The sequence below is a fragment of the Oreochromis niloticus genome, linkage group LG22 (genome assembly GCF_001858045.2).
Source record: "Oreochromis niloticus isolate F11D_XX linkage group LG22, O_niloticus_UMD_NMBU, whole genome shotgun sequence".
In the NCBI taxonomy this organism is placed as follows: Eukaryota; Metazoa; Chordata; class Actinopteri; order Cichliformes; family Cichlidae; genus Oreochromis; species Oreochromis niloticus.
The window spans coordinates 31,968,104-31,994,291 of record NC_031985.2 but is presented as its reverse complement, the minus strand read 5'-3'; the positions used below and the strand labels follow the sequence as shown (position 1 = coordinate 31,994,291).

At 40.9% G+C, this 26,188-nt stretch overlaps 1 protein-coding gene across 2 annotated transcripts; it reads left to right on the top strand.

Moving 5' to 3' along the window:
- Positions 1-478: 478 nt before the first annotated feature.
- On the top strand, positions 479-25,984 carry LOC109196670 (CMP-N-acetylneuraminate-beta-galactosamide-alpha-2,3-sialyltransferase 1-like). Of its 2 annotated transcripts, none has more exons than XM_019351072.1 (7): positions 479-560; positions 1,161-1,429; positions 7,612-7,745; positions 7,958-8,125; positions 10,204-10,249; positions 11,330-11,449; positions 25,493-25,984. In XM_019351072.1, the coding sequence occupies exons 2-7, from the start codon at positions 1,178-1,180 to the stop codon at positions 25,658-25,660; spliced, it is 888 nt and encodes a 295-aa protein (XP_019206617.1). In that variant the 5' UTR covers positions 479-560; positions 1,161-1,177; the 3' UTR covers positions 25,661-25,984. The 2 variants fall into 2 exon arrangements, with proteins under 2 accessions (XP_019206617.1, XP_019206616.1); XM_019351071.1 differs by having other exon boundaries at positions 7,549-7,745.
- The last annotated feature ends 204 nt before the right edge of the window (positions 25,985-26,188 follow it).

Sequence of the window (26,188 nt, the reverse complement as noted above, 5' to 3'; positions counted from 1 at the left end):
AACTTCTGTTAGTTTTTCTGTTACTTTTTGACTTGTTCATATGCGTTCTTATTAGCCTCATTGAATTTTCAGTGTTTTTTGCATATTTTTAACCCACAATGTTGTACAGGTTTTTTTTTTAGAGTTAGAGTTTTTTTTAGAGATATGACCATATATGAGGGTGGAATCGTTTTCAGCTAATGAGAAAGATCCTCTAGTAAGAATTATTCATAAAATGTTATGGTGCAAAGCATGGACACAAACATCGGCTAATTACTGCTGAGTAACAGGCTAATATATTATATATTTATACGTATGTATGTATATCTCTTTGTGTGTGTGTGTGTGTGTATGTTTTGTGGGTTTACATAAAACATTTAAATTCTATGCAACAGCTGTGTGGCAATTCACAAGTCAGACACAACCCCCAATAACTGTTTGCACATAGTCCATAACCCCTCCCTCCCTGTGCTTTTGAACAGTTCCTTTTTTGTTGATAGCTACATAGATAGCTTGATAGATGTATCATACAGGTTCTTCTTGACTCATACTCCTGCTTTTGTAATTTCATCTTTTTGCTGGTAAGACACATTAAATTTACACTCTGTCTCATCTCACACTAATCTGTACTGAACCTCCAGTCATTATGTTTTCCAAATTTATTTTTCTCTTATTATATGTGTATATGTGTGTATATATGTATATATATATATATATATATATATATATATATATATATATATATATATACATATATATATATATACATATGAAGACAGGATATTTTAGGTTATCATCAGCAATAGAGATACGTTAATACAACAATGGCATAAGTAATTCATGCAAATACACCAACTGACAGGCTCTGGAAATATTTTAAGTTCTGTGTTTTCCTTTCTGTTGGCTGTCATGCTATTTGATTCTACTTTAGGCAACAGACCTTGATGTGCTCATAATATGGCATCTGGTTTATGCTGGTAAATGCTATCTGTTCAAATACCATAAATACAAGAGCACTTTAAACCTTTTATGCTTATCTGATTTTTCTGCCTTCCAGTGCAGCGCTCTTAATATGTTGCAAACTATAAATAATTTTAATTAAAGAGTTATCATTTCTGTTACTGTTTTCTTAAAGGCTTAATCCTAATTTTCACATTCACTCACATTGTATTTATTCACAGATTGGAACTCTCTCAAGATGTATTTCAAAAGGGGAAAATTCAGAGTCCGCATTTCCCCACTACTGAGTATCACAGCAATTTTTTTGGTTTCCATCCTTTTATGGAATTTATCTGGATATACCTTCTGTCATCGGGAGTCAAAACTTTGTGCCTGTCACAAATGTCTAACAGACAGTGATCCTTGGTTTAATGACATCATTAGTGAATCTCCTAAACCTTTTATGTCACAGAAACATAAACCCTCAGAGGAAGATTTCAACTGGTGGAAGGTAAATAATGAAAACATATTATGATAAACCTTTGTCCCACTGTGGCCATGTTAAAGTTATTTTAACTGCCCATCCCTTGTTTATTTTATGGCACCTGTGTTTACTGGTAGAGCAAGAACAGTATATTCAAGTCTGTCATATGTAACAGCATAATGCTGTCAAATAGCACAGTCTACCTCCACCCAAAAAACCAACACAAATATTCCTCCATAGTTTAGCTACACTAATTAGACAAGTTTAAAACACCTTGTTTTATACTTATCTTCTTTTTCTTTTATGTATACTCAACTCTTTCTTGCAACCTGTATTTCTAACTGGCTGAAGAATTGTAAAATACAATTACTTATATAGATATCTTTAAAATGACAAAAGAAAAAAAAAAGAAGTTTCACCACTCATCTGATAAGCTTCTTCAGTTCTAAGAGCAACTGGTGGAGAGTCCCAGATTTTAGCCCTATTCGAAGTATCAAAATAGGAGGGATAATAGGTACTTTGTATCAAACCAGTGATTTATGACCCGCCGTCAAATGCTGTATGACAGAAGACGTAATAAATGAAGTAATAAAGGTTTAAGACAGTCATAATTTTTATGAATATCATAAAATTATATAATAAACAATAATCATATGACCAAAAATATATAATCATGGAAGTATGGTGATGTAATAGGATGATGAATAGGATGTTTGATATAGAAATTAAAACTATGCAATAATTCATAATTTGTAAAATCGTGTTGAAAGGGTCTCTTCAGAGCCCCCCTTTTCCAGTTTTCAATTGAGAAGAAATGTTACATGGAGATGCTCCATGTTTCAGCCATAACTGAAGAGTCCATGCCTGGTGATGGCTCTGATCTGGCCCCTGATGCCCTGGTTGTTGTTATCAATGATCCTTTAAACATCCTTTAACAACAAGAGTTCAAAAGAGTTTCATGTTTTGGGTCCTTTGCATGTAGAATTTTTTGTCTGCGACAGGTTATTGTTGAACTCAGTTGACTTTGTCAGTTGGCCAACCATGTTACTGCTCTCCATTTCCTCCTCTAAGGAACCTTTTGGTGAGCACTCTGGAAGATATGATCTACTGTGTCTGCTAATAACTTTGCCAGTCTTTCACTGGCACATACACCACATCCAAGTCATATTTCTGAATGTGCATAAGCATTCTCTGCAACCATTTGGGTGCGCTCAACAGTGGTTTTCTTATAATCGTTTCTAAGGGTTTGTGATCACTGTGTACTACCACCTTATGACTATATGGGTACTGATGAAACTTCCCCAGAGTGAAAACTACAACTAAGAGCTATTTTTCAATCTGGGTATAACCCCGCTCTGTACTTGTAAGTGCTCTACTCGCAAAAGCCACAGGCTTACCCTTCTGCATGAGCGCCACACCTAAAACTTTGTCAGAAGGAACATTGTAATGTCAACTCTTCCTCTGAGCAGTAGTAGATATCTGATCCTAACAGTGGTAACCAGAGTCCCATCAAACTTTTTTTGCGTGAGCAACTCCAGAGGCCGTTTGCAGGTACAGGCCCAACAGGATGCGAATCTGGCAGTGGTGGAATCAGAAATTTGGGTGTGGGAGGAGTTTGCCATGGTTAGTTAAGTTTTTGGCAATTCTTTGAAACTGATAGACAACTCAGGAGGTGGTTCCTGTCAACATGTGTTGTGGAAGTTTTCCACTTAAATAAAGCCTGCAGATGAGCGGTGAGCGGTAGCTAACATTCTTTAATCAAAACACACAGAACAGAAAACCAAGCTTGTGGAGAGCCTGCATGACCACGGGGCAGGGTCAGCAGAGTCTCTCTGAGCCTAGCATGGCTCTCAGTTAAATACCTTCTCCAGGAACAAAAGGCAGTACACAGCTGTTTCACACCTTAAGGTTCACACTCCCTTGCTACCTCCCAGAGTTCTCGAAGAGACAAAAGACTCTTCCTGTGGAGTGGTCTGCTTCCCCCCAACTTCCTTCTTACAGTATGGGTGTCAGACATGTTTAAATCCAGTGGCACCAAGGCATTATACAATAAAATAATGTGATTAATACATAAGTAAAAGAAATTCCTATACACATGATATATATAGTCTGGATCCATGTCAAAGGCCAGATTAAGTGGTTTGTTTATATGTCTAGGATGGCTCCTGGATGCCTCCTAGCCATGTCTAACTGGGAAAAAAAAACTCCAGGACATGCCAAATAGTTGCATTTTCAACTAACTAGGGAATGTTACATTTCAAATAAAGTATCTCAATAATTGTCTAAGGAGCTTGGGGGGGGAAAAGCATCTGGATTTCTTTGAGTTGCTTGAAGACGTTTCACCTCTCATCCAAGAAGCTTCTTCAGCTCTAGGGTCAAATGGTGGAGAGTCCCAGATTTAAGCCCTGTGGAAGTATCCCCAAGAGGGACATGGACCCTCTGTTGATCCTCTACCTAATCACACGATACACACTGATAAACTAATAGGGATAACAGTGTTGTTGCGTTTATCATTCTCCCTAGTTGGTGTCTGATCTTCTTTTCTCTGCATCTGTGCTGACTTGATGAAAGCCCAATTAGGATAAACACATGTTTTAAGAGCTTCCTATATATGTGTGTGTTCCCTCTTTTTCCCTTCAGGCTTAGAGGGAACATTTTCTGCCTGGTGTTGTAGGGTCCTGATTACTCCAAGTTTGTGTTCCAGAGTGTGGTTAGAGTCAAAGAGGAGGTACTGGTCCGTGTGTGGGGGATTCTGGTAAACTTCAATGTTGAGGTTGCCTTTCCCTTAAATGCACTGGTGAATTTTATGTTTTTATCCACAGCGTTAATGTGAGCAGTGAAGGATTCTACTTCTTTTGAAGTAAAACTGAAAACTGAAGGCTCTCCCTCCCATTCTACTTTTAAATACTCTAGGAGCAACAAGTAGGCCTGCAGAGCGAGAGCGAAGTGCTCTAATAGGGTGATATGGTACTACAAGGTCATTAAGATAAGATGGGGCCTGATTATTTAAGACCTTGTATGTGAGGAGCAGGATTTTTGAATTCAATTCTGGATTTAACAGGAAGCCAATGAAGGGAAGCCAAAACAGGAGAAATCTGCTCTCTCTTTCTAGTCCCTGTCAGTACTCTTGCTGCAGCATTTTGGATTAGCTGAAGACTTTTCAGCGAGTTTTTAGGACTTCCTGATAATAAAGAATTACAGTAGTCCAGCCTGGAAGTAATAAATGCATGAACTAGTTTTTCAGCATCACTCTGAGACAGGATATTTCTAACTTTAGAGATGTTGCGCAAATGGAAGAAAGCAGTCTTACATATTTGTTTAACATGTGCGCTGAAGGACATGTCCTGGTCAAAAATGACTCCAAGGTTCCTCACAGTGTTACTGGAGGCCAAGGTAATGCCATCCAGAGTAAGAATCTGCTTAGATACCATATTTCTAAGATTTTCAGGGCCGAGTACAATAACCTCAGTTTTATCTGAATTAAGAAGCAGAAAGTTAGCTGCCATCCAGGTCTTTATGTCTTTAAGACATTCCTGCAGGTTAACTAATTGATGTGTGTTATCTGGCTTCATGGATAGATAGAGCTGCGTGTCATCTGCATAGCAGTGAAAATTTATGCTATGTCTGCCTAAGGGAAGCATGTATAATGTAAACAGAATTGGTCCTAGCACCGAACCCTGTGGAACACCATAATTGACCTTAGTGTGTGAAGAGGACTCTCCATTTACATGTACAAATTGGAGTCTATTAGATAGATATGATACAAACCACTGCAGTACAGTACCTGTAATACCTACAGCATGTTCTAATCGCTCTAATAGGATATTATGATCAACAGTATCAAACGCAGCACTAAGGTCTAGCAGGACAAGCACAGAGATGAGTCCACTGTCAGAAGCCATAAGAAGATCATTTGTAACCTTCACTAAAGCTGTTTCTGTGCTGTGATGAGCTCTGAAACCTGACTGAAACTCTTCAAATAAGCCATTCCTCTGCAGATGATCTGTTAGCTGTTTGACAACTACTCTTTCAAGGATTTTTGATATGAAAGGAAGGCTGGAGATTGGCCTATAATTAGCTAAGACAGCTGGGTCTAGAGATGGCTTTTTAAGTAAAGGTTTAACTACAACCACCTTGAAGGCCTGTGGTACATAGCCGATTATTAGAGATAGGTTGATCATATTTAAGATTGAAGAATTAATTAATGGCAGGACTTCTTTGAGCAGTTTTGTAGGAATGGGGTCTAAAAGACATGTTGATGGTTTGGAGGAATTAATTATTGAAGTTAACTCAGACTCTTTTTCTCCAATTGATCTTTCTAACTTAACATCGATGGTACTAAAAGTAGCTGTAGATAATATTACATCTGTGGGATGATTATTGGTAATTTTTTCTCTAATGATAAAAATTTTATTTGTGAAGAAGTTCATGAAGTCATTACTAGTTAACGTTAAAGGGATTGTTGGCTCAGTAGAGCTCTGACTTTTTGTCAGCCTGGCTACAGTGCTGAAGAGAAACTTGGGGTTGTTCTTATTTTCTTCAATCAGTGACGAATAGTAAGATGTTCTGGCTTTGCGGAGGGCTTTCTTATAAAGCAACAAACTATTTCTCCAGGCTAAATGATGATCCTCTAAATTTGTGACACGCCATTTCCTCTCCAGCTTACGAGTTATCTGCTTTAGGCTACGTGTTTGAGAATTATAACACGGAGTCAGGTACTTTGGATTTGAGGCCTTAGTTTTCACAGGAGCTACAGTATCCAGAGTCGTACGTAGTGAGGAGGTAAAATTATTAACAAGATAATCGACCTCTGTTGGAGTAGCGTTCAGATAGCTTCTCTGCTCTATGTTGGTACAGGGCATTGAAGATGATAACAGTGGGTGGATTATATTCTTAAACTTAGTTACAGCACTTTCAGAAAGACATCTACTTTGATAAAGTCTACTCTCCACTGCTGTGTAATCAATTATTGTAAATGTAAATGTTATCAGGAAATGATCAGACAGCAGAGGGTTTTCAGGAAACACTCCCATTTGCAGGCTGGACCGACAGGCCAAGCAGAACATCCCCCGTTGGGCCAAGCAGCAAAGCGGTAGTGGCTGGGTGAGTGGTAGCGCCCGGGGAGCGAAGGTGAAGCTCGTTCAGAATAAAATCCTGTGCGAGCAGGTGAAGTGAGCTGAGCAACCAGGGGAGACCAGAAACTAATCGCTGTAGCCGATTAGGTATAGCTGTCCCCTTGTGCTGCAGGGGCAGATTGATTAGCTGCTCCACGGAGTAGGTGACGTCCCTCTGGAGCTCCTTGGACGGATTAAATGCAGCGGGGTCCACGGTGGCTGGTTCGTACCTTCACGGCTCATGGGGCAAGCCATGTGGATTTTAATGAAGGACCCACGATGCAGACAGCTTTCAGATGCAAGGGAGTTTCATTAGGAAAGTGATATAAACAGAAATGCAGTGGGCATGAAACAGAACCTGAGGATAACCTAAACTGGAAACAACTAATAACAACAGACCTGAAGTGGAGATGTGGGGAGACTTGGGGAAAACATACAGGAAAACGCAGGACCCGTTTTCACTTTGGCTCATGCGATTAGGTAGAGGATCAATAGGGGGTCCATGTCCCTCTTGGGGTATACTCCCACAGGGCTTAAATCTGGGACTCTCCACCATTTGACCCTAGAACTGAAGAAGCTTCTCGGATGAGAAGTGAAATGTTTTCAAGCAACTCAAAGAAATCGAAGACGCTTTTTTCCCCCAAGCTCCTTAGACTACGATGACCTGGATGATTGAGAACTTTCACAGACATATCTCAATAATTAATAACACAAATGTGCATACGTTTGATCTTTCAAGACACTTAGAAATAGATGCTGGTGCTATCTATCAAATAACTGAAATTGAATCAAACTGAGTGGATTTCATGATTTTTAGAATATTGGGTTTCTTTGACAAAAGTCAGAAAGTTCGTTTTTTAACAATATTGTATGATTGGAATACTTAGAATCAGAACACTTTATTAATCCCTAAGGGAATTACACTATTGCGCCCAGTTGCTCCAAGACAATGAAGATATTTGTCATTAGCAGGGATGTGTTTTGAACAAGAGATGTGATCTGAGGTTGCAAAACTGTATTCTTTTTTGTCAGCCCTTACAGGGGGAAAAACAAAACTTCACTGTCTACAATAAAACACTAGAACGTGTGTTTCAGACAATAACACCCATTGCAGATGTTGAAGAACCTCGCCCTGATCGCTGCAGGAGTTGTGCAGTGGTGGGGAATTCTGGAAATTTGAGAGGATCTCAGTATGGACCGCTGATTGATTTCCATGATATCGTGATAAGGTAATAATAATTTAACGACATTATAACCATCATTACACAAAAACAAAACACAAAAGCTAATTTCAACAGCACTGTTGACTGACAAAATCTGAAAAGCCTAGATTCATGTCACAAAAAATGTTTGTGTTTTGTTATGCGTATAATGTGATGTAAATTAAAATGTTTCTAAAATGCTAAATATATAAACTTATATATCCTTCTGTACTATTTAGAATCAACCGTGGGAGGACCAAAGGTTTTGAAAGAGATGTTGGAACTAAAACAACTCATCATGTCATGTATCCAGAAAGTGCTACTAGATTGGACAACACCACTTATCTTTTGTTTTTTCCATTCAAAACACCTGACTTTTTGTGGCTTCTGAAGTCATTAATTCCAGGGTAGGCCAAACATGGCTTCTGTCTTCACTTTAATTATATTTCAATTTCTTTTAAAACTTATGTTGCTAGAAACTGTACTGCAATTGTACTGGAATGGCATTATGAAATTTCAGATTTTAACAGCTTTGCAACACAGTCTTAGCTAACTATAAGTAAAGGTGCAATCCAGGTTCGTCTGTTTGAACAAGCAAATTAAACAAGGATCAAAATTTGAGTTAAACCTTAAAGGGCTCAGATCGATGGTGTATATTTTGTTTGGCATTGAAATTACACATTTTAATTTTCTTTGGCCATTTTGGAAATTCCTGGCCATTAAACTCATTTATACGGTGGCCCTGACAGGCCAAATGGACTGCAACTTAAGAAAACACCAGCAATAAGAAAAACACTGCAAAAGCACACAAAACACAACGGAAATAGGAAAAACAAAAACAGAAATAGTTAAAAAACAGATTTCCAAAAGCACAAGGGAAGTGTTTCTGGGGAGACAATAACCTGACAGACCAGTTGCAGGAACCAAAACATGCTAAGAATTACGCTGGCAGACACTTAAAAGAAGTGGAGGATCGATCGGTTTTGTGAGGAAAGAAAAGATGAGAGGTAAGTGTGTTAGCCTAACTATTAACCTAAAAATACGTCATCAGTATTATGTGAATCATGAGATTAAAACACGTGTACCTAGCATATTTTGGTTGGTCCAGCTGGTCCGTCGGGTTTCTCCCCAGAAACACTTCCCTTGTGCTTTTGGAAATCAGTTTTTTCCTATTTCTGTTTTCGTTTTTCCTATTTGTCCTTTCTTTTTTCCTATTTCTGTTGTTGTATTTCCTATTTCTGTTTTGTTTGTCCTATTTCCGTTGTGTTTCGTGTGCTTTTGCAGCATTTTTATTGCTGGTGTTTTCTTAAGTTGCAGTCCGTTTGGCCTCTCAGGGCCACCGTACATTTAGCTGTAAAATGTATAAAATGTTATAAATCTTAAATGCTTCAAATAAATTAACTAAATGTTTAAAAAATGTCATTTTTTTGTTGGCTGACATAAAGGGGCAAAAAATGATTTGGGGTAATATCTATCCACCTAATGCTGATGATCAGACTTTTAACTGCTTTAAACCACAATATTGCTCTGGTGGTGATTTTACAGTGTCAGCGGATCCTGTTCTAGATCATAGTGCCACTGTAATTTGTAGGCTTGAAAACAAATGTACGCTGGAGAAGGCATTTGAAGGTAGTAAACACAGTGGACACAGTGAAATCATCTCCTACACAAATCCTTTGTTTACTCCAACACAGCTGACTCAAGTTTATGAACAATGATGCAGCTATTAGGAGATATCAATATCAGGCCTATATCTCATTTCCCAGCCTAATGTATGGGTAACTGAACCCACAAAAAAGAAACTATATGTGGTTCTGTGTCTTTCCTGGGGTGTTCCCACAACTGTTTCATGGGGAAACTTGCTTTTAAAGAGTGGAAACACAAACGTGTTCTTCATCGATTCTTCTACCAGGCTCATCTTTGATTCATTTTCTCACAATCTACCTCTTTTTTTCTGCATACAGAAATGTCTTGATTTCCTCAGGGTCATAAATTGAACATCTTGCATTGTCCCATTGTATGTGTGTTCAAGCCTATGACAGAATGTTAGCTTCAAATCATTTTTCCCTAAAAAAGGCACTGCATGTCCCCATTCTCTAGTTGCCGTTGGGACCATTGGGAGTAATTTAACTTAGCAGCTGAAGCAGTAATACTATTACTTTTAGCTGCATATCCACTTTCTTTAACAATTTTCAAATTTTTTAGTGGGTTAATAAACAGGAAATATTAAAACACAATTTTGAGACACCGCACTCCCCAAGAGCTATTTGATATTAAAATATATTCCTATGACATATTCTAGTTTTTCACATAGCTAACAGCAACTCTTTTTTTGCATGGAAAAAAGTTAAATAAATAGTTTTATGAACAACTGAACATCTTATTGTGATTCTTAAATCTTAGGTAATTATTAGCATTTGTTTGTTAAACAATATTTTTTTTTAACAAATTCAACAAATTTTAACAAATATTTTCTTTTCAACAGGGAAAATGGTGCTCCAAACTCTAACAAGATAGCTAACAAAGATTTGGTGAGTATTTTAGGTTTACCTTAACAAAACTGGCAAATGTTGATATCCAAGAAGTCCAATAATAACTTTATGCTACCATTAATTCAGGTATGCATGCTTACATAGACACACGCAGTCACTGTCCCCCATTTAGAAAGACAGAGGCGTCAGACGCTCTCACAAAACAATCCCAACATCAACGTCGTCGTTGGTTTTGAATAAATGTAATTTTTAAAAATAAGAAGAAATGCTCTCTGACGTGATTTTTTTTTTCAAATGTAAGCGGAAAATCTCTGTTTTCAAAAACACCCGCGTACGTGTGGACATAGCCTTAACAGAAAAACAAACCGTCTTTATGGTGTAATTATTTTACCTGTAGTTTTTTTTCCCGTCTAATAATATTCAACATTGCTATCATTACTTTTTTCAACAAATGCCGCTCCCTGCAAAATGGGTATAAAAACATAAACTACTGTGAGATACTGTTTGTCCGTGATTTGGACAGGATGAATAAATTGTGGCAGGATCAGCCTGATATTATTTGTATCCCACCGTAATTTTACTGTATAAAGGAGACCTACCATCTCCAAAATTTCAGGAGTAATTAGTCATTATAGTCGTATGTAAGTCATAAGTGTTTGTAAACTAAAAATCAAGAATGTTGGATACTGTTTGTCGGTGATTTGGACAGCCCAGCGGGTGCTCCAAATGCCTTTGGAGCAAGTTAAGCCAAAGGCAAGCTTTTTCGTGATGCTTCATCACATTTTCCAGTATTTGGCTTGGAAGGAAGTTGGTTTGGAAACATATTTGGTAATGCGTCATCTTCTGCTTTGCGTTTGTGTGTACAAAAAACAGTCTATTATGCTAACAGTGTTAAAGCATTCTTTTTTTTATTCATACCCCCCTCCCCCCGCGCAATGGCTCTCCCCACCCCTCAGCTTTGACTTTGTTGCAGTATTTGTTGTTTACTCTGTTCTGCATTGAGTATTGTTATTGTTTTCCCCAGTCGCTCATACTTGACAATTATGTGCTCAGAAGGCCATGCATGTCACTGAACAATTAATAAAACTCAGATTTAAAGATTTGTCTGATTCATAACAGGTGTCGATCCTTCATCCAGCTTTCATGAAATATGTTCATGATGTCTGGCTGAGAAAGAAGGCTGCTTATCCATCCACTGGCTTTCTTGCTGTTGTTCTAAGCTTATTAATGTGTGATGAGGTATGTGCACCTTACACAATCTACTTCTACATTATGCATCTGGCTGACACTCATTGTAGACATACTTGAAGAAAAATTTGATTAACAAGCAATTTCACAAACAAATATATTCATATAATGTAAATTATGAAAGTATATTTATGGTTAGTACTTTAAGTACACATTTGATTGTGTAGTTTTTAACACTTTGGACTGGCAAGTGAAAGGTTGCTGGTTTGATTCCAACTGGAGAAACATATTGCCTTTTGGGGTTGTGTCTGAAAGGGCATCCAACATAAGTTCTTCCCAATCAAACATGCAGAGCTACCCACTTGTGTCAAATAGGCAGCCAAAAATAATTTTATGCAACTCTCAGATAGCACTGTATACAAATGCCAAACTTACACACTGATCTAATACCGAGTAAAGACAAAATCAATGTTGGAGTCAAGGAGACTCAAATAATACATTGCACTTATAAATGCAGTGTATTCACAGCCATGTAGGGCAGAACAGTGTGACGTGATGACAGGGGATTTCTAAAAATCACCCCGCAGTTCTTCAGCTAAGACACCTGAGTTAGAAAACACAAACACTGCAGCTGTCTTTCACTCACGAGGGGCAGTCATGGAACGCAAGACCTGCGCCCCATGACTGTCTGCGTCCTTTATTTATACTTTTCTCTGTGTGTGTGTGTGCACAAATAAAAAAGAGTTATTCTAAGAACTCAGAGCTAAGGTTCTTTTCTAAGTCTGCATGTTCTTACAGAAAGAGGAAGCTGTTAGTTGTTTATCACACAAGAATTCATGTCAGAAGTCACGTAGACATTTGCTTAGTGATCCTAAAAGAGCACATTTCATGTAGCTGATAACGCAAATACATGATTTTCCTTTGACACGTGACCATTTGAGCAGAATGTATCATAAACATATTACATTTGAACACATTATAACTACACTTTATTTTGCTTTCTTCCCTGGAATGTTTATGTATCTGTTTGGAACCCTAGCTTAAACCCTAGGTCAAAATAAGGCTGAAAGTGTGAGAATCAGATGCTCTTGTAAAATAGAATTTATATTTTATCTTAGGTAATACAATTATTATTTGATTATAACTTTCCTTCCAATTTTATGTTATCCCTGCACCTGTGTTTTCATGTTAACAGACTCACATAACCTATACTGCAGCAAGCCACTAGAGGGCAATTGTGGTATTTTAGGCTTCATATTTGTGAGGCTGTTAAACTATCCAGCACTGACACATGCAGTTTTGTAGTTTATGGAGTACACTTGTGTCATGGTTCATATTTGAGGAAGAGACAGACGACTGCAAAGTCCCAGTGTGTCAAGAGAAAGCACTTCTGAATATATTTCAGGCATGAAAAATGGTACTCTTGAAGCTCCTTAAGTGGAAAGTTGATGCAGCTTTAATGAAGATAAGATAAGATAAGATAAGATAAGATAACCTTTATTAGTCCCACACGTGGGAAATTTGTTTTGTCACAGCAGGAAGTGGACAGTGCAAAAGTTCTGAAGCAAAAATTAGAATACACTAAAAATAAATACAGTACACAACTGTACAGAATAGAATAAAATAAAATACTATATACAGTAGAATAAAATAGAATAAAATATACAATAGGATAAAAATAGAATACAAATGCTGTATACAACTGAGTAAAAATACAACGATGCCAGAAAGGAGTATTGCACGTAGTGTTATTGCACATGTGTGGGTGTGTGTGTTTGATCAGTTAAACTCTTTGTTGTGGAGTCTGACAGCAGTGGGGAGGAAAGACCTGTGAAATCTCTCCGTCCCACACCGTGGGTGCCGCAGCCTGCCACTGAAGGAGCTGCTCAGTGCTGTCACAGTCTCCTGCATGGGGTGGGAGATGTTGTCCAACAGGGATGACAGCTTAGCCACCATTCTCCTGTCACTCACCACCTCCACTGGGTCCAGAGGGCATCCTAGAACAGAGCTGGCCCTTTTGATCAGCCTGTTCAGTCTCTTCCTGTCCCTGGCAGAGATGCTGCCACCCCAGCAGACCACACCGTAAAAGATGGCTGAGGCCACCACAGAGTCATAGAAGGTCTTTAGGAGTGGGCCCTCCACTCCAAACGACCTGAGTCTCCGCAACAGGTACAGCCTGCTCTGCCCTTTCCTGTAGAGGGCTTCTGAATTATGAGTCCAGTCCAGTTTGTTGTTCAGATGAACACCAAGGTACCTGTAGCTGTCCACAGTCTCATTGTCCATACCTTGGATCCTGTTCGAGCATGTGCGAAAGCTGCTGCACGCGTGCATCATCATCTACCTGGCTCACACCACTGCTGTCCAGACTTTACTATAAAAATGCCAGGACGAACAGCTCCTTGGTTTTACTGGCGTTGATCTGGAGGTAGTTCAGCTGGCACCAGTCCACAAAGTCTTGGGTTAGTCCCCTGTACTCCTTGTCGTCCCCATCAGTGATGAGGCCAACTATTGCAGAGTCATCAGAGAACTTCTGCAGGAAGCACTGGGTGGAGTTGTGGGAGAAGTCTGCAGTGTAGATGGTGAAGAGGAACGGAGACAGAACCGTTCCTTGTGGGGCCCCCGTACTGCAGACGACCCTGTCTGACACAGAGCCCTGAGTTCTCACATACTGTGGTCGGTCGGTGAGGTAGTCCAGAATCCATGTAGTGAGGTGATGGTCCACTCCTGAGTTCTCCAGCTCTTGTAAGAATGCTCTTGTAAATATGTATTCATATTGCCAACTTATAGAAATGCTGTTTGCTATGAAGGTGTAACTTTCACGAAATAATATATTCTGATGTGGCAGCAAAACACAAAACATGCCGTCATATGTATTAATATCTTTATATTTTGTTGAGTTCAAGTTGAACTTGTAATAGGAATACAGTCCACAGTATACTGGTGCATTTACAGTCTGAGTCGATTAGGGATGATGCCAGTGGCAGTGATAAAACAAAAAGGAGGATGGGGATTATTTAATACTGACATTACTGTCAGTGGATCTCGGGATGTTGAAGGAGCTGTGGATGTCAGCTAATTTTTCATGGAGTTACAAACATGTCCATTCAGCTGGTTAACCAAAGAAATATGTATTTAACAAACCAATAAGTAAAAAATGAGTTATCATTTATATAATATTTTATCATATTCTAATACTTTTCAAAGCAATGCAAAAATCTTGCTTTTGCCTGATTGATTTGGGGCTTGCTAGGAAAAAAACCCTCATAAAACTTAAATTTGACTGCAAGGAATTTTGGAAGAACATCTAGGGAACAAACCAAAAATAATGTTTTCATCTACTAATAAGTGCTATGCATAGTCTTGCCATCAGATTACACGATGCTGCATGCATGCATACGAAAAACAACATATGTCTGCAGCCTGTGTCTGGATGTTTGTTAATCAGTTACTTGAAAAAAGTAATTAGTAACTAATTCCTGATTATGTCTCCAAAAAAGTAATCCAATGACTTTACTGATTACTTATTTTCAAAAGATTTTAGTTACTTAGTTACTTTTTGAAAACATGATACACAAAATGAATACATAATAAAGCAATAGACCTTTCAGCCTAATTCTATTTTTATGCATAATCCATCATATAAAATTGAATCAAATGGAAAGCCTCTTTTTAAGAATTGTTTTATTAGTTTTAATCTTTTAATTTTATGCACATTGCATTAAGCAAAAGTGAAATTATATACAACTGTCTTTGACTTAAAGAAATTGTTTAACATTTAAACCTACTTTCTGCATATTCCAGCATATAAAATAAAATAATATTTTGTGTTTACACGCTTTCAAATGGATGCAAGTAAAACACAGCAAAAAATAAATAAAATCAAAGCTTCAGCAGCACTGAGTCCTGTCGCACTCCTGTTTAGCAGGAGTGGGGCGGGTGGAGGTTTGCCCGGTGCCGCAGCGGTCATGTCAGTGGGAGGATCCGGGGGTTTTCTGTGAATTTAACATTCCCGTGGCGGCTTGCTAGGTGCTTGCTCAGATTTGAGGTTTAATTTTTTGCTGAAGAATGAAGTTTTCTTCCCACTCAGAGTGTACTGCGGACGCTAATGTTTTTGTCACTTTTTACAGACTAAAACTTAAAGTAATGTAAGTACGTCCACACTTTAAACGCTGCATGGTCATAATCTCTCCCACACTCCGTATGATCTATTGTTGATCTACACACGTCTGTTGCTGCTGCGGGCGTCGCACGTGCTTACGTCATTGTCATGACACACTTTCACAAACAAAATCATGACGGTTTAGTAATGCAGTAACGCAGCGTGGTTACAGGAAAGTACCAGTAATCTAATTACTTTTTTTGCAATAGCAATCCCTTACGTCAGCGGTCCCCAACCCCCGGGGTCCGTGAGTCATTTGGTACCGGGCCGCGAGAGTTGAGACTCGGGTGTGAAATGTATGGTTTTCAGGGTTTTTATCGGTTTTTAGTGTTATTTTGTTATCGTTTTTTTTGTTAACTCGGTTTTCCTCGGTCTTTTCACGTGTGTTATGAATAAATCTTCTTTTTTTCGGTACCGGTACTAGTTTTATTTTGTTGTATTTATCCGCGACACGTTAAAGGCCGGTCCGTGAAAATATTGTCGGGCACAAACCGGTCCGTGGCGCAAAAAAGGTTGGGGACCGCTGCCTTACGTTACTCATTACTTGACAATAATCAGGGCTCTAGAGTGCAGGTGCGACCAAATATTTTTTTTTAGTCGCACCACTGAAAAATTAAATATTTTCGGGTAACAAAAAAAAAAAAAATCTCTGCAACTCTCCGTGTGGTCAACAACAGACACACATATGTCCCTATCGTGGACTAAACCAATCAGAGATAGTCAGGGGCGGGACCTCTCTGATTGGCTGTGGTCCAGTTGAAAGTGCAGGTGGAAGAATAAAGCGATATCAATTCATTAACGGATTCCACACAAAGACGTAAACACAGAGCGGACCCGACGCATCAGAATCACCTTTGTCTTTCTCGGCTTTCTCACCTCATGGCCCGAACACGGACACGCTGTCGGAGCTTAGCGATTCTGATGCGTCGGGTCCGCGCTGTGTTACCGTCTTTTTTGCGCTAGATTCTGAGCTGCAGGTTTTGTCTCTCTCCAACCAAAATTCGCCGAGCCAGCAGCAAAAGAATTCGCAGCAAAAGAATTCGCTCTGAGTTTTGCTGTTTTGCTTCCACCACAATAAAAATCACACTTCATGCACAGCTCTCTCTCTCTCTCTCTGTACTTCAAGAAGAGTTTCCTGTGTCAAATCTCTGTTTTCTGCATTATTTATTCGCTTATTACTGTTAAGGTTCATTTGAGGACGAGAGAGATGTGGGAGATCGGAATAACACACTGACCCACTCAGTTGGAGTCAACGAATGATTTAATGACACATGTGGAGAGATAAATCCTGTACGCAGACAGCATTGATCTCTATCTCCAAAACTTCAGAACACAGTTTTATACATCGGGGTATTAGAACGCCCCCTCTTGCGTAAATTACATGGATACGTCAACTCAAAACCACGAATGTTCTGTTTGACAACTTGTGACACAATTAAAAAGAACACTGGTTTCCATCTTCTCCCCGGTGGTTTCCCGCAAGCCCGCTCAGCTCTCGCATCGTGCACCTGCTTCTTCATCAAACAGTCACGTACACCAACATAAAACTGCAACCCTAGCAAAACATGCTTAAACTTTCACCTTCAAATGATTCCCTCTAACTAAGTGTGTGTGTGTGTGTGTGGTTACGTGTGTGTCTATGTGCTAACCACAATCGCACCCCATTTCACCTCGCCGACTAGCTCCTGACCTCTCACCAGACAGAGAGACAGAAGCCGCTCTCGTGTATGTAATAACCGAACCGAAACTATGTATGTGTACTCTACTGAATAAATGTTTTAATCAAGAACCTCTACTAAAAGCTTAATCAAAAGACATAAAAGTATAAAAGATAATAGCATCATCGAAACTGCTCCTAAGACTAACTTTCACTCAGACTCTGGTTTCGGTTTCACTTCCTGCAAAGCATGTAACTTCAAAAACATGTAACTTCCTGTCTTATTTTGGCACAGAGTTACTCTTTCACAATGCAGTCTGCATATAAACATTTAAGATTATAGATTCAACTCAACAGTTTAAAGTGGTTATAACTGCACCTGTAATAAAGCTTAATTGGGTGCCAATATGTTTAAACATCTAAATGCAATATCACTATTAATAAATGCATCAATGCAAATGCTTGTTATATGATTATGATGCAATAGCAATAACAAAATAATGAAACTAGAAATAGTAAACTGAAATAATAAAAATGGCAGAAAAATAACACCTCATTTCCTTACAGTCTACCGTTGTTTACAGCGCTGTCGGCCGCTGTCTTTTTCTTTTCTTTTTCTTTTTTTCATTTAAATGACCTCGGACAAGAAAGCCTAATTTCTGCTGTTCAATACTGAAGAAATTTAAACTTCTTAAAATTATGCAAAATTGCAGAATATTGCAGAATATTTTTAAGGTTATCTGCTACAAAACGCCAGACCAGGAAAATCTGCTTCATGTTTTTCTGTGTTTTATTCTCAGTTACTTTGACACAAAGGCATCTGCTGTGATGTTCACAATTCTGATGAAGTCTCATGTGTATCAGTACTGATAAATGATCAGAATTATAATATTTCTGACTGTCTGAGGCTAAATTGAATCGAATCAGGACTTTGACATCTGGAATCGAATGGATTATAGAAATCAGTGATGATACGCAGCCCTAGTGAGCAGCCTAGGCCTGACAGAAGTGGATGTAGCTGTGGATAATAAGAAAAGATGAAAAGAACTATTGATAACTTTTGTGTTACGTTAAGGCCTGATCCGTCTGAAATTCATAGCCAACTCTGACACGGTGCCATCAATCTTTGAATGCTGAAAAAGCACAGTGTATCCAGAAAACACATTATATGCTGCAATAAATGCACTGCCCAAGTGTCCCCTCTCCCCACTGCCTTTCAGCAGCAGGCAGCAGCAAACAGGTCGTCAGAAGAGCCAAGATGATGATTAAGTTTAACATTTTCTACAATATTGACAAAGCACTTTAAGCACAAGTTTGTTGGTTAATAATTTAGAAATGAATATTGTCTGTATGGACTTCCCCCCAAAGAAAGTGCACATATAAAACTGCGGTGTTAAGCGATGCGGTTGAAAAATTTGAGTGCGCCTAACTTTTGTGCCGGTATGCCTAAATTTTTAGAGTTAGGCGTACCGGTGCGCCCATGTCAAAAAGTTAGTCTAGAGCCCTGATAATAGTCGGATAACGCGTTACTGCCCATCTCTGTTGTTAATGCAACATAGATTGGAAGTGGAGATAAGGGGTGTGATGATGTGAGAGGATGATAGCAAATCAGAGGGGTTAAAGAACATTTGTACACCCTCCTCTTCTTTATGTCAGACTAAAGACATAGGTCAACAAAAAAAAATTTTGTGATCATCAGAAAGCACAAAACACTTTTCTAAACCAGTTTTTCATGCTGATTTCAGTCACATGAACTTTTTGAATTATTAGTAATATTTATTTGCAATACACTTGCATGCAGTTTTTAATTAAACCGCGGTCACCAATCAAGTAAATTTTTAGTGCGAAGTCAGATAGGCAAACACGTTGTCATAGATATAATGATCAGTGTCAGTCAGCTACCACTGTACTTCAAAAACGCTTTTGACTAGAGACCGGCTCACCAGTTTTCAGAAATGAAGTAGCAGCTGGAGAGGGAGGGGGAGAGAATGAGAGAAGAAGAAGCAGCTGACTGCGCAAAGACAGAAAAACTCCAGCTTTGTGTCTTTTTCCATTCTAGCTGAAGTCCGGGACAAACTACGTTCCTTTTCAGCTCAATAAGAAACGAGTAATATTTTCTTATTTCTTATTTCTAATATTTTCGAGACGATTCCGTTTTTTACGGGACGGTTGGCAACTACACTAACTAACCTTATGAACAAAATAAACTTCACTATCACCCCAGCAGTATAGAAACTATGTCATGCTAGCTATAACGCAGTACGAGTTATTGTAACTAACTGTAAAAAGTCAGCAAAACGAAAATAAACTACACCTAAACTTTTATAGCAGATAGACTGCAGGTCTTAACTTCGTACCTGAAGTTCAGTTCACCTGACACTCGGACCCTCATCCACCTGCTGGCCTCTGTGGAAACTCCACCATAGCCACCACCAAACAACTGAGTTATTTTTACTCATCGGCCAGCATCTGGCCAATCCACCACCTTTCATTGTTTATACCGTTACAAAAAAAAAAAATCATTGGCCCATAAAAATGAAAAATCACCATCAGCCCACAGGGCAAATGCCCGGTATGCCCGATGGCCAGTCAGCTATGCCTCAAGGTGCTTTTTCTGGAAAGAACTAAGAAGTGTGAGTGTAGGAAGTGTATTTTCATTGACATGCGACAGCCCAGTTTCTGATAGGAATCAAGCAGATGCTGAACTCCTTCCTTGTATGCAGGAGACTTGTGGATGCCCACAAAGTTTTTGCAGAGCCACTTGAATGCCTCCCAAGCTTCAAACTCTGCTGTTGAGAGTTTTTTTGAAGTCTTCATTCTGCAAAACTGACTTGATCTGCCAACTTATAAATATCCCTTGCTTCATTTTTGCAGCACTTATATTTGGAAACTTTTCAGCAAGGTACTGAAAACGTAGTGAGTTCGCTTTGCCTGTGGCTTTGACAAGATTCTTCATTAAGCCTAGCTTGATATGGAGAGGTGGCAAAAATATTTTATGCGGATCAACCAGAGGCAGAAACTTGACATAGGCACCTAGTGGCTGCCAGTTACGCTTGACATAATGCTCCACAGTAGATTGACTGTCCACAGGCCCAAGAAACAGCAGTATTTGGTGATTCGCATTCCCAAATGCTTGCATTCCCATCAACATACCAGTCACCTACAGATCACCACAGATGTTCCACTGGTGAGTTTCATATGCAACTGACTCAAGCAGTGTCTTCATGTTGTCACAGGACTCCTTTAGATGAACAGAATGGGTAATCGGCACACTTGGTCTGGCATTTCCATTATGGAGTAGGACTGCCTTCAAGCTTTTTTGTGAAGAATCATTGCAGAGATGACATTCAGCTCTTGTGTTTTGGAACATGCTCTTGTGACAAACTGCTGAAGACTCCGGTGACATCATGACAATACCACAGTGAATCATCAGCAGTGAAGAATGCTGTCAAGCTATGACTTTGACTTCTTTACAGTAACACCCTTGGCAAGCAAATGCTTCAGCTTAAGCCTCGAAGACATGAAGTTCTGCTATGTCTTTCGACAGATTTAGATCATGAACGAGATTGTACGGCTCTGCTTGTGAAAAAAGTCTCTGGTTCTAAAAAGTCATCAGGCATGTAATAAGGATCTGATGACTCTGGATTGTAACCAGATGCACCTTGACTGTGTTCCTCGTCATGTTCTACAGAAGCTAATGCATCATGTGACAGTACATGAACACGCAATTAGTTATCATGAGGAACAGGCCTTATTGTAGAATCCAGGCTGGGATATAAAGTTTTGTGCTTATTTTTGGCCAAGCTATTTTTGTTGCGTGAACACAACAGTTCACGCAACAAAAATAGCCACCACTGAGATGATCTTGCGGTTCCCACCACACCATCAGGATTGCAAATCCCATTGCTGCCTTTCACAGATTTAGCTAGTAACACAGTCCATTGGAAAAACTGTTGCAGATGACATGTGGAGCCCAAGTTTATCCTGGACAGCCAGAGTACAATTTGCATATCTTCTTAAGGTCTGTTGTAATTGGGTGACATTGTGCTTTCATCGTGAATGGACCAGACAAGTAACAGAAACCGTCTGGATGAGTAAAGCAATTTCTAGGCATGGTAACAACTTAAATCAATCGCAAGTAATGCCGTCTATAACATAAAACACAGGGAACTGTCATAAAATCTGGTAAAATGCTTAGGCTAATTATACCAACTATCATGCAATATTTAACTAGCTTGATCACAAAAAACTGTACCTACTAGGGAAAAACAAAACACAGATTTGAAATGAGCATGAAAAACACTACAAAACCCACATAAACATATTTCTGATGATTTTGACTGGAAAATCGCTCCTTGGCTGAAGAAGCGAATTCCATCCTGCTGGCTTCCTGCACATTCAGAGTGCACTCCCTGGCTGCGAACCCGCCGCCAACACCCCCACCTGCCTTCTCCGGAGCGGACGGGCTGGCACTGACGGCAGGAACCGCTACACAGCAGCACCGTGGGAAAAGACTTTGTTTCTACCGTCAGTGTTTTTGGCGTCATGCTGCTCTGTTGTATGTTAATTGCCCCTTGGGGATAAATAAAGTCTTTCTGATTCTGATTCTGAGAGCGTGTCGCTACCTGCCACCCTGCACTTTTTACGGCAAGGTTTTACGGCAACGAAACGGGACTGCCACGGTGCCATAGCAGCCGCGGTCACTGATGATATTGAAAGGCTGCTCTTCATTGAAGACTCACGCTCCGGGTGGTGTTTTCTGGTGGAGTCTGGCTCCCAGAAGAATGTAATCCTGCCCACCGCTGCGGACAGTTTAGCGGCAGGACACGGACCGCAGCTGATTGCGGATAATGGTTCTCCTATCGCATCTTATGGGGAAAGGTTAGTGACTGTTAGTTTCCACAGTTGGGAATTCCAGTGGAACTTTGTTGTTGATGCCAGCTCAGTGCCTATCTTAGGCGCTGATTTTCTTGCTCACGGGCTGTTAGTTGATTTTGCTCACAGACGTTTGACTGACGCTCTGTCATTCTTTTCGCTGCCCTGTTTTACCCGGGCCGCTAACCCCCTCATCTGGGCCAATTTGGTAGCCCCCGGGGACGTGTTTCAGCGTTTGCTGTGTTTCCGTCACTGTCAACTCCTAATTTCTGCAGCACGGCAGAGAAACACGGGGTTGAGCATTATATCCCACGGTCGGTCCCGGTGTTTGCGCATGTGCGTTGCCTCGAACCTGCGAAGCTGTATGTTGCCCGGGAGGAGTTCGCGGCCATGGAGTGCCTGGGCATTGTGCAGCACTCGAACAGTGCCTGGGCCTCTCCCCTTCACATGGTGCCCACGGTGGTGAGCGTGCGGGGATTTTTCGACGCTTAAATAACGTTACGGACAACGACCGTTACCCGATTCCCCACATCCAGGATTTTTCTGCCCATCTCGCCGGGACCTCGATTTTTTCCAAAATCGATTTGGTACAGGGGTCAGTAATACCAAGTGCCGGTAGGCGCTGAGGATGTTCCGTCATTGCCGTCATCACCTCCTTTGGCTTGTTGGAGTTCTTGCGCATGCCATTTGGGTTGAAAGGTGCCGCTCAGAACTTTCAGTGCCTGATTGACTCTGTTTTGTGGGGCTGCCTTTCGTTTTCGTCTACCTGGATGATATATTGGTGGCCAGCAGGTCAGTGGGCCAGCACGAGGTTTTCCAGCATTTGGCGGCGCATGGCCTGATCATCAACCCATCCAAGTGCCAGTTTGGTTTGCCGGTCCTGGATTTCCTGGGTCACCGCATCTCCGCTGACTGTGTGGTCCCATTGCCGGACAAGGTCCAGGCTGTCACAGCTTTTCCGCATCCCGCCTCAGTTAAGGTGTTCCTGGGTATGGTCAATTTATATAATCGTTTCGTTCCCCGGGGCGCTCACCTGTTACAACCGCTCTACGCTGTTTTAAAAGGTAAAACGGCTAAAGACCCTGTTGACTGGTCTCCAGACCGCGTCTGTGTATTTTCCGTGGCGAAGTCAGCACTGGCCAATGCTGCTCTTCTGGCCCATCCGTCCCCATCAGCAGAGATCGCATTGACCACCAACACATCGGATGTAGTGTTGGGCACTGTGTTGGAACAGCGGGTCTCTGGCGTCTGGCAGCCCCTTGCCTTTTTCAGTCGCACGCTCCGAGACGCTGAGTGTAAGTACAGTGTTTTCGACAGAAAGTTGTTGGCTCTGCATCTCGCAACGCAACATTTCCGATTTTTCCTCAAGGGTGGCAGTTTTACCACGTACATTGACCATAAGCCTCTGACCTTCACCATGTCCAAGGTTTCTGATCCTTGGAGCATGCGCCAGCAGTGCCAGTTGGCGGCCATATCGGAGTTTACTACGGACATTCAGCACTGGCTGGCAAGTCTAACCTGGTCGCTGACTGTCCCGCGCGCTGGCCTCTCCAATTTATGTCGGTGACGACTACACCGCCATGGCTGCGGAGCAGTGCACCGACCTGGACGTCCTCGCTCTTTGGTCCTCGCAGACGGGCCTCGTGCTGGAAGACACACCAGTGTGGGACAGTCATCCATGTTTGCTGTGCATCGTGTCTACGGGTCACCTGCACATGGTCGTTCCCCTTTCGTGGTGCCGTCGTGTTTTCGACTCCATCCATGCCCTCTCTCACCCGGGCTTACGGGCTTCAGTCAAGCTGGTCAGCGCCAAGTTCGTTTGGCCGGGCCTGCGGAAAGCGGTAAAGAGATGGGCTGCTGCGTGCGTTCTGTGCCAACGCTCGAAGGTCCACAGGCATACTCAAGTGTCGCTCGAACCTTTTCGACCATGTTCATGTTGATTTGGTCAGACCGCTTCCGCAGTCGCAGTGTTTCACACACCTTTTGACTGTGGTTGATCGCACCACCAGGTGGCCAGATGCGGTTCCCCTGGTTTCCACAGCGGCAGAGGTCGTGGCCAGGTTGTGTCCAAATGGGTTTCGTGTTTCGGTTCCCCCGCTGACATTACCTCGGAGAGGAGCCATCAGTTCATGTTGGAGTGTTGGTCCAACAGGGCTGACGGCCTGGGGGTCAAGGTCCACTGCACCTCGGCGTACCACCCGCAGGCTAATGGGATGTGTGAGCGGTTTCACCGGTCACTCAAGGCCGCGCTCCATGCTTAATAATGAGTGGTAACTGGGTCGTCCGTCTGATTTGGGTTTTGTTGGGGTTGCAGAGCGCGGTTAAAGAGGACCTCAGGGTTTCTCCAGCTGAACTGGTCCTTGACCAACCCCTCCACGTCCCTGGGAAATTTTTGCCTGAGAGTCCCCCTTGTGTTTTGATGTCTTTGTGCTGTCTCTCAGCTGCCCTGGAGGCTCCTTTTCTGTCCCTGGATCCATGCACCACTGCCTACCAGACGATTTTGTTCCGTGGTCATTGGGCTCTTCTAGTTTCGTTTTTGTTTGGCATGATGCCCATCAGCCCCACTTGGGTGCGTTTTATGACGGCCCGTTTCAGGTTATTGAACCAGGTCCCAAGCATTTTTTATTGGATTTTGGGGGGCGGCAAAAGATGGTTTCAGTGAACCGGCTTAAGCCCGCACATGTTCTACAGGAGACTCCACTGATGCTGACCCGGGCCCCAGGCTTGCTGCCGGACAGTTGGACTCTGACCCTTCCTCAGAGATTGCTCCGCATCGTCCAGCCAGTGAAGGGTTCAGCCTGTCTTTCCCGGCCCGGTGAGCCCACAGCCAGTTCTCCAACTCCCCGTTTCAGCCATTCTGGACTGTTCAAGCCCTGGGACCTGGACTAGTGGACAGTTTGTTTGGGTGTTCAGGGCAGGGGGGACATGTGTGATGACCCACTAGAGGGCTCCACTCCCACCCAAGCTTGGAGGAGAGGTTCTGTTGTGTTTGGGTGAGATATCCTCAGTTGATGTGTGGAGGTGAATAAAGTTGTAGTGGAAAACTAGAGCTCCTGTGTCGTGTGTCCCATGCCTCCATTATGTTTTTGTTTTGCTTGTTTTTGTAAAAAAATTGTAGAAAGTAGTAGTTTACTGTTCCAGAACTAGGTTCAACATTTTTGTCAGTGCTTTGACATACCTATTTACATATTTCTTTGAAAATTTGAAGAAAATTTCAATTGCATTGGGGTTTTTTTATGCCTGGGAATAAAAGAGGAATAAAAAAAAACAAACTGGAAAGTTTTTTTCCATGACTGAGGTTTTCATAATTCATGCATGAAAGAGCTAACAGTGCAATTTGTGGCAACTTTTATTTAAGTTCAATAATAAATGCTTAATGACTGTAAAAACCTTGTTTTTTTAGGTTAATGTCTTTGGGTTTGGAGCAGACAGCGAGGGAAACTGGAGCCATTACTTTGAAATCCTTACAGACAAACGGTTAAAAACAGGAGGCCACCCAGGAGAAGAAGAATATAAAATGATTGTTAAATTACACATGAAGAAGAAAATATTTTTTTTTAAAGGATGGTAATTTCCTTTACTTTTTCATTTGTCTCCTTATCATTTTCAAGTCATCGTCAGTGATAACCATAACTCCTTAAGAATATGTAAATTTAGTTCTTAAAAAAAAAATCAGTGACCAGCAAAACCAAACAGCAAAAAATACAATTACTGAAACTGACACACACGGTTTGGGATTGTTAGTAATGAAGACTCAGACCTCAGGAGATAAACATCTGTTAATAGAATCATCTGTTAATCCACTGGTTCCCAAACTGTTTTTTTGGCAGATATAGACAAAATACTGTTACTGTTAATCTTACTATCTTGAGTTTTTACACGCTTACATATACACACGAAGTTACTGTCCCTCCATTTAGAAAGGCAGAGGCGTCACGGTGTAATTATTTTACGTGTAGTTGGTTTTTTTTTCCTGTGTAATAATATTCAACATTGCTATCAATACATTTTTCAAAAAATGCCTCTCTGTGCAAAATGGGTTCAAGAACATAAACAGCTGTGGGATACTGTTTGTCCGTGATTTGAACTGGGGGAACAA

Excerpts from the sequence above, each read along its gene's own strand:
- LOC109196670 (XM_019351071.1), top strand. The coding sequence starts at position 1,178 with ATGTATTTCAAAAGGGGAAAATTCAGAGTCCGCATTTCCCCACTACTG. Across the intron at positions 7,746-7,957 it reads TTCCATGATATCGTGATAAG|AATCAACCGTGGGAGGACCA; the intron begins GTAATAATAATT and ends TGTACTATTTAG. Across the intron at positions 8,126-10,203 it reads CTGAAGTCATTAATTCCAGG|GGAAAATGGTGCTCCAAACT; the intron begins GTAGGCCAAACA and ends TCTTTTCAACAG.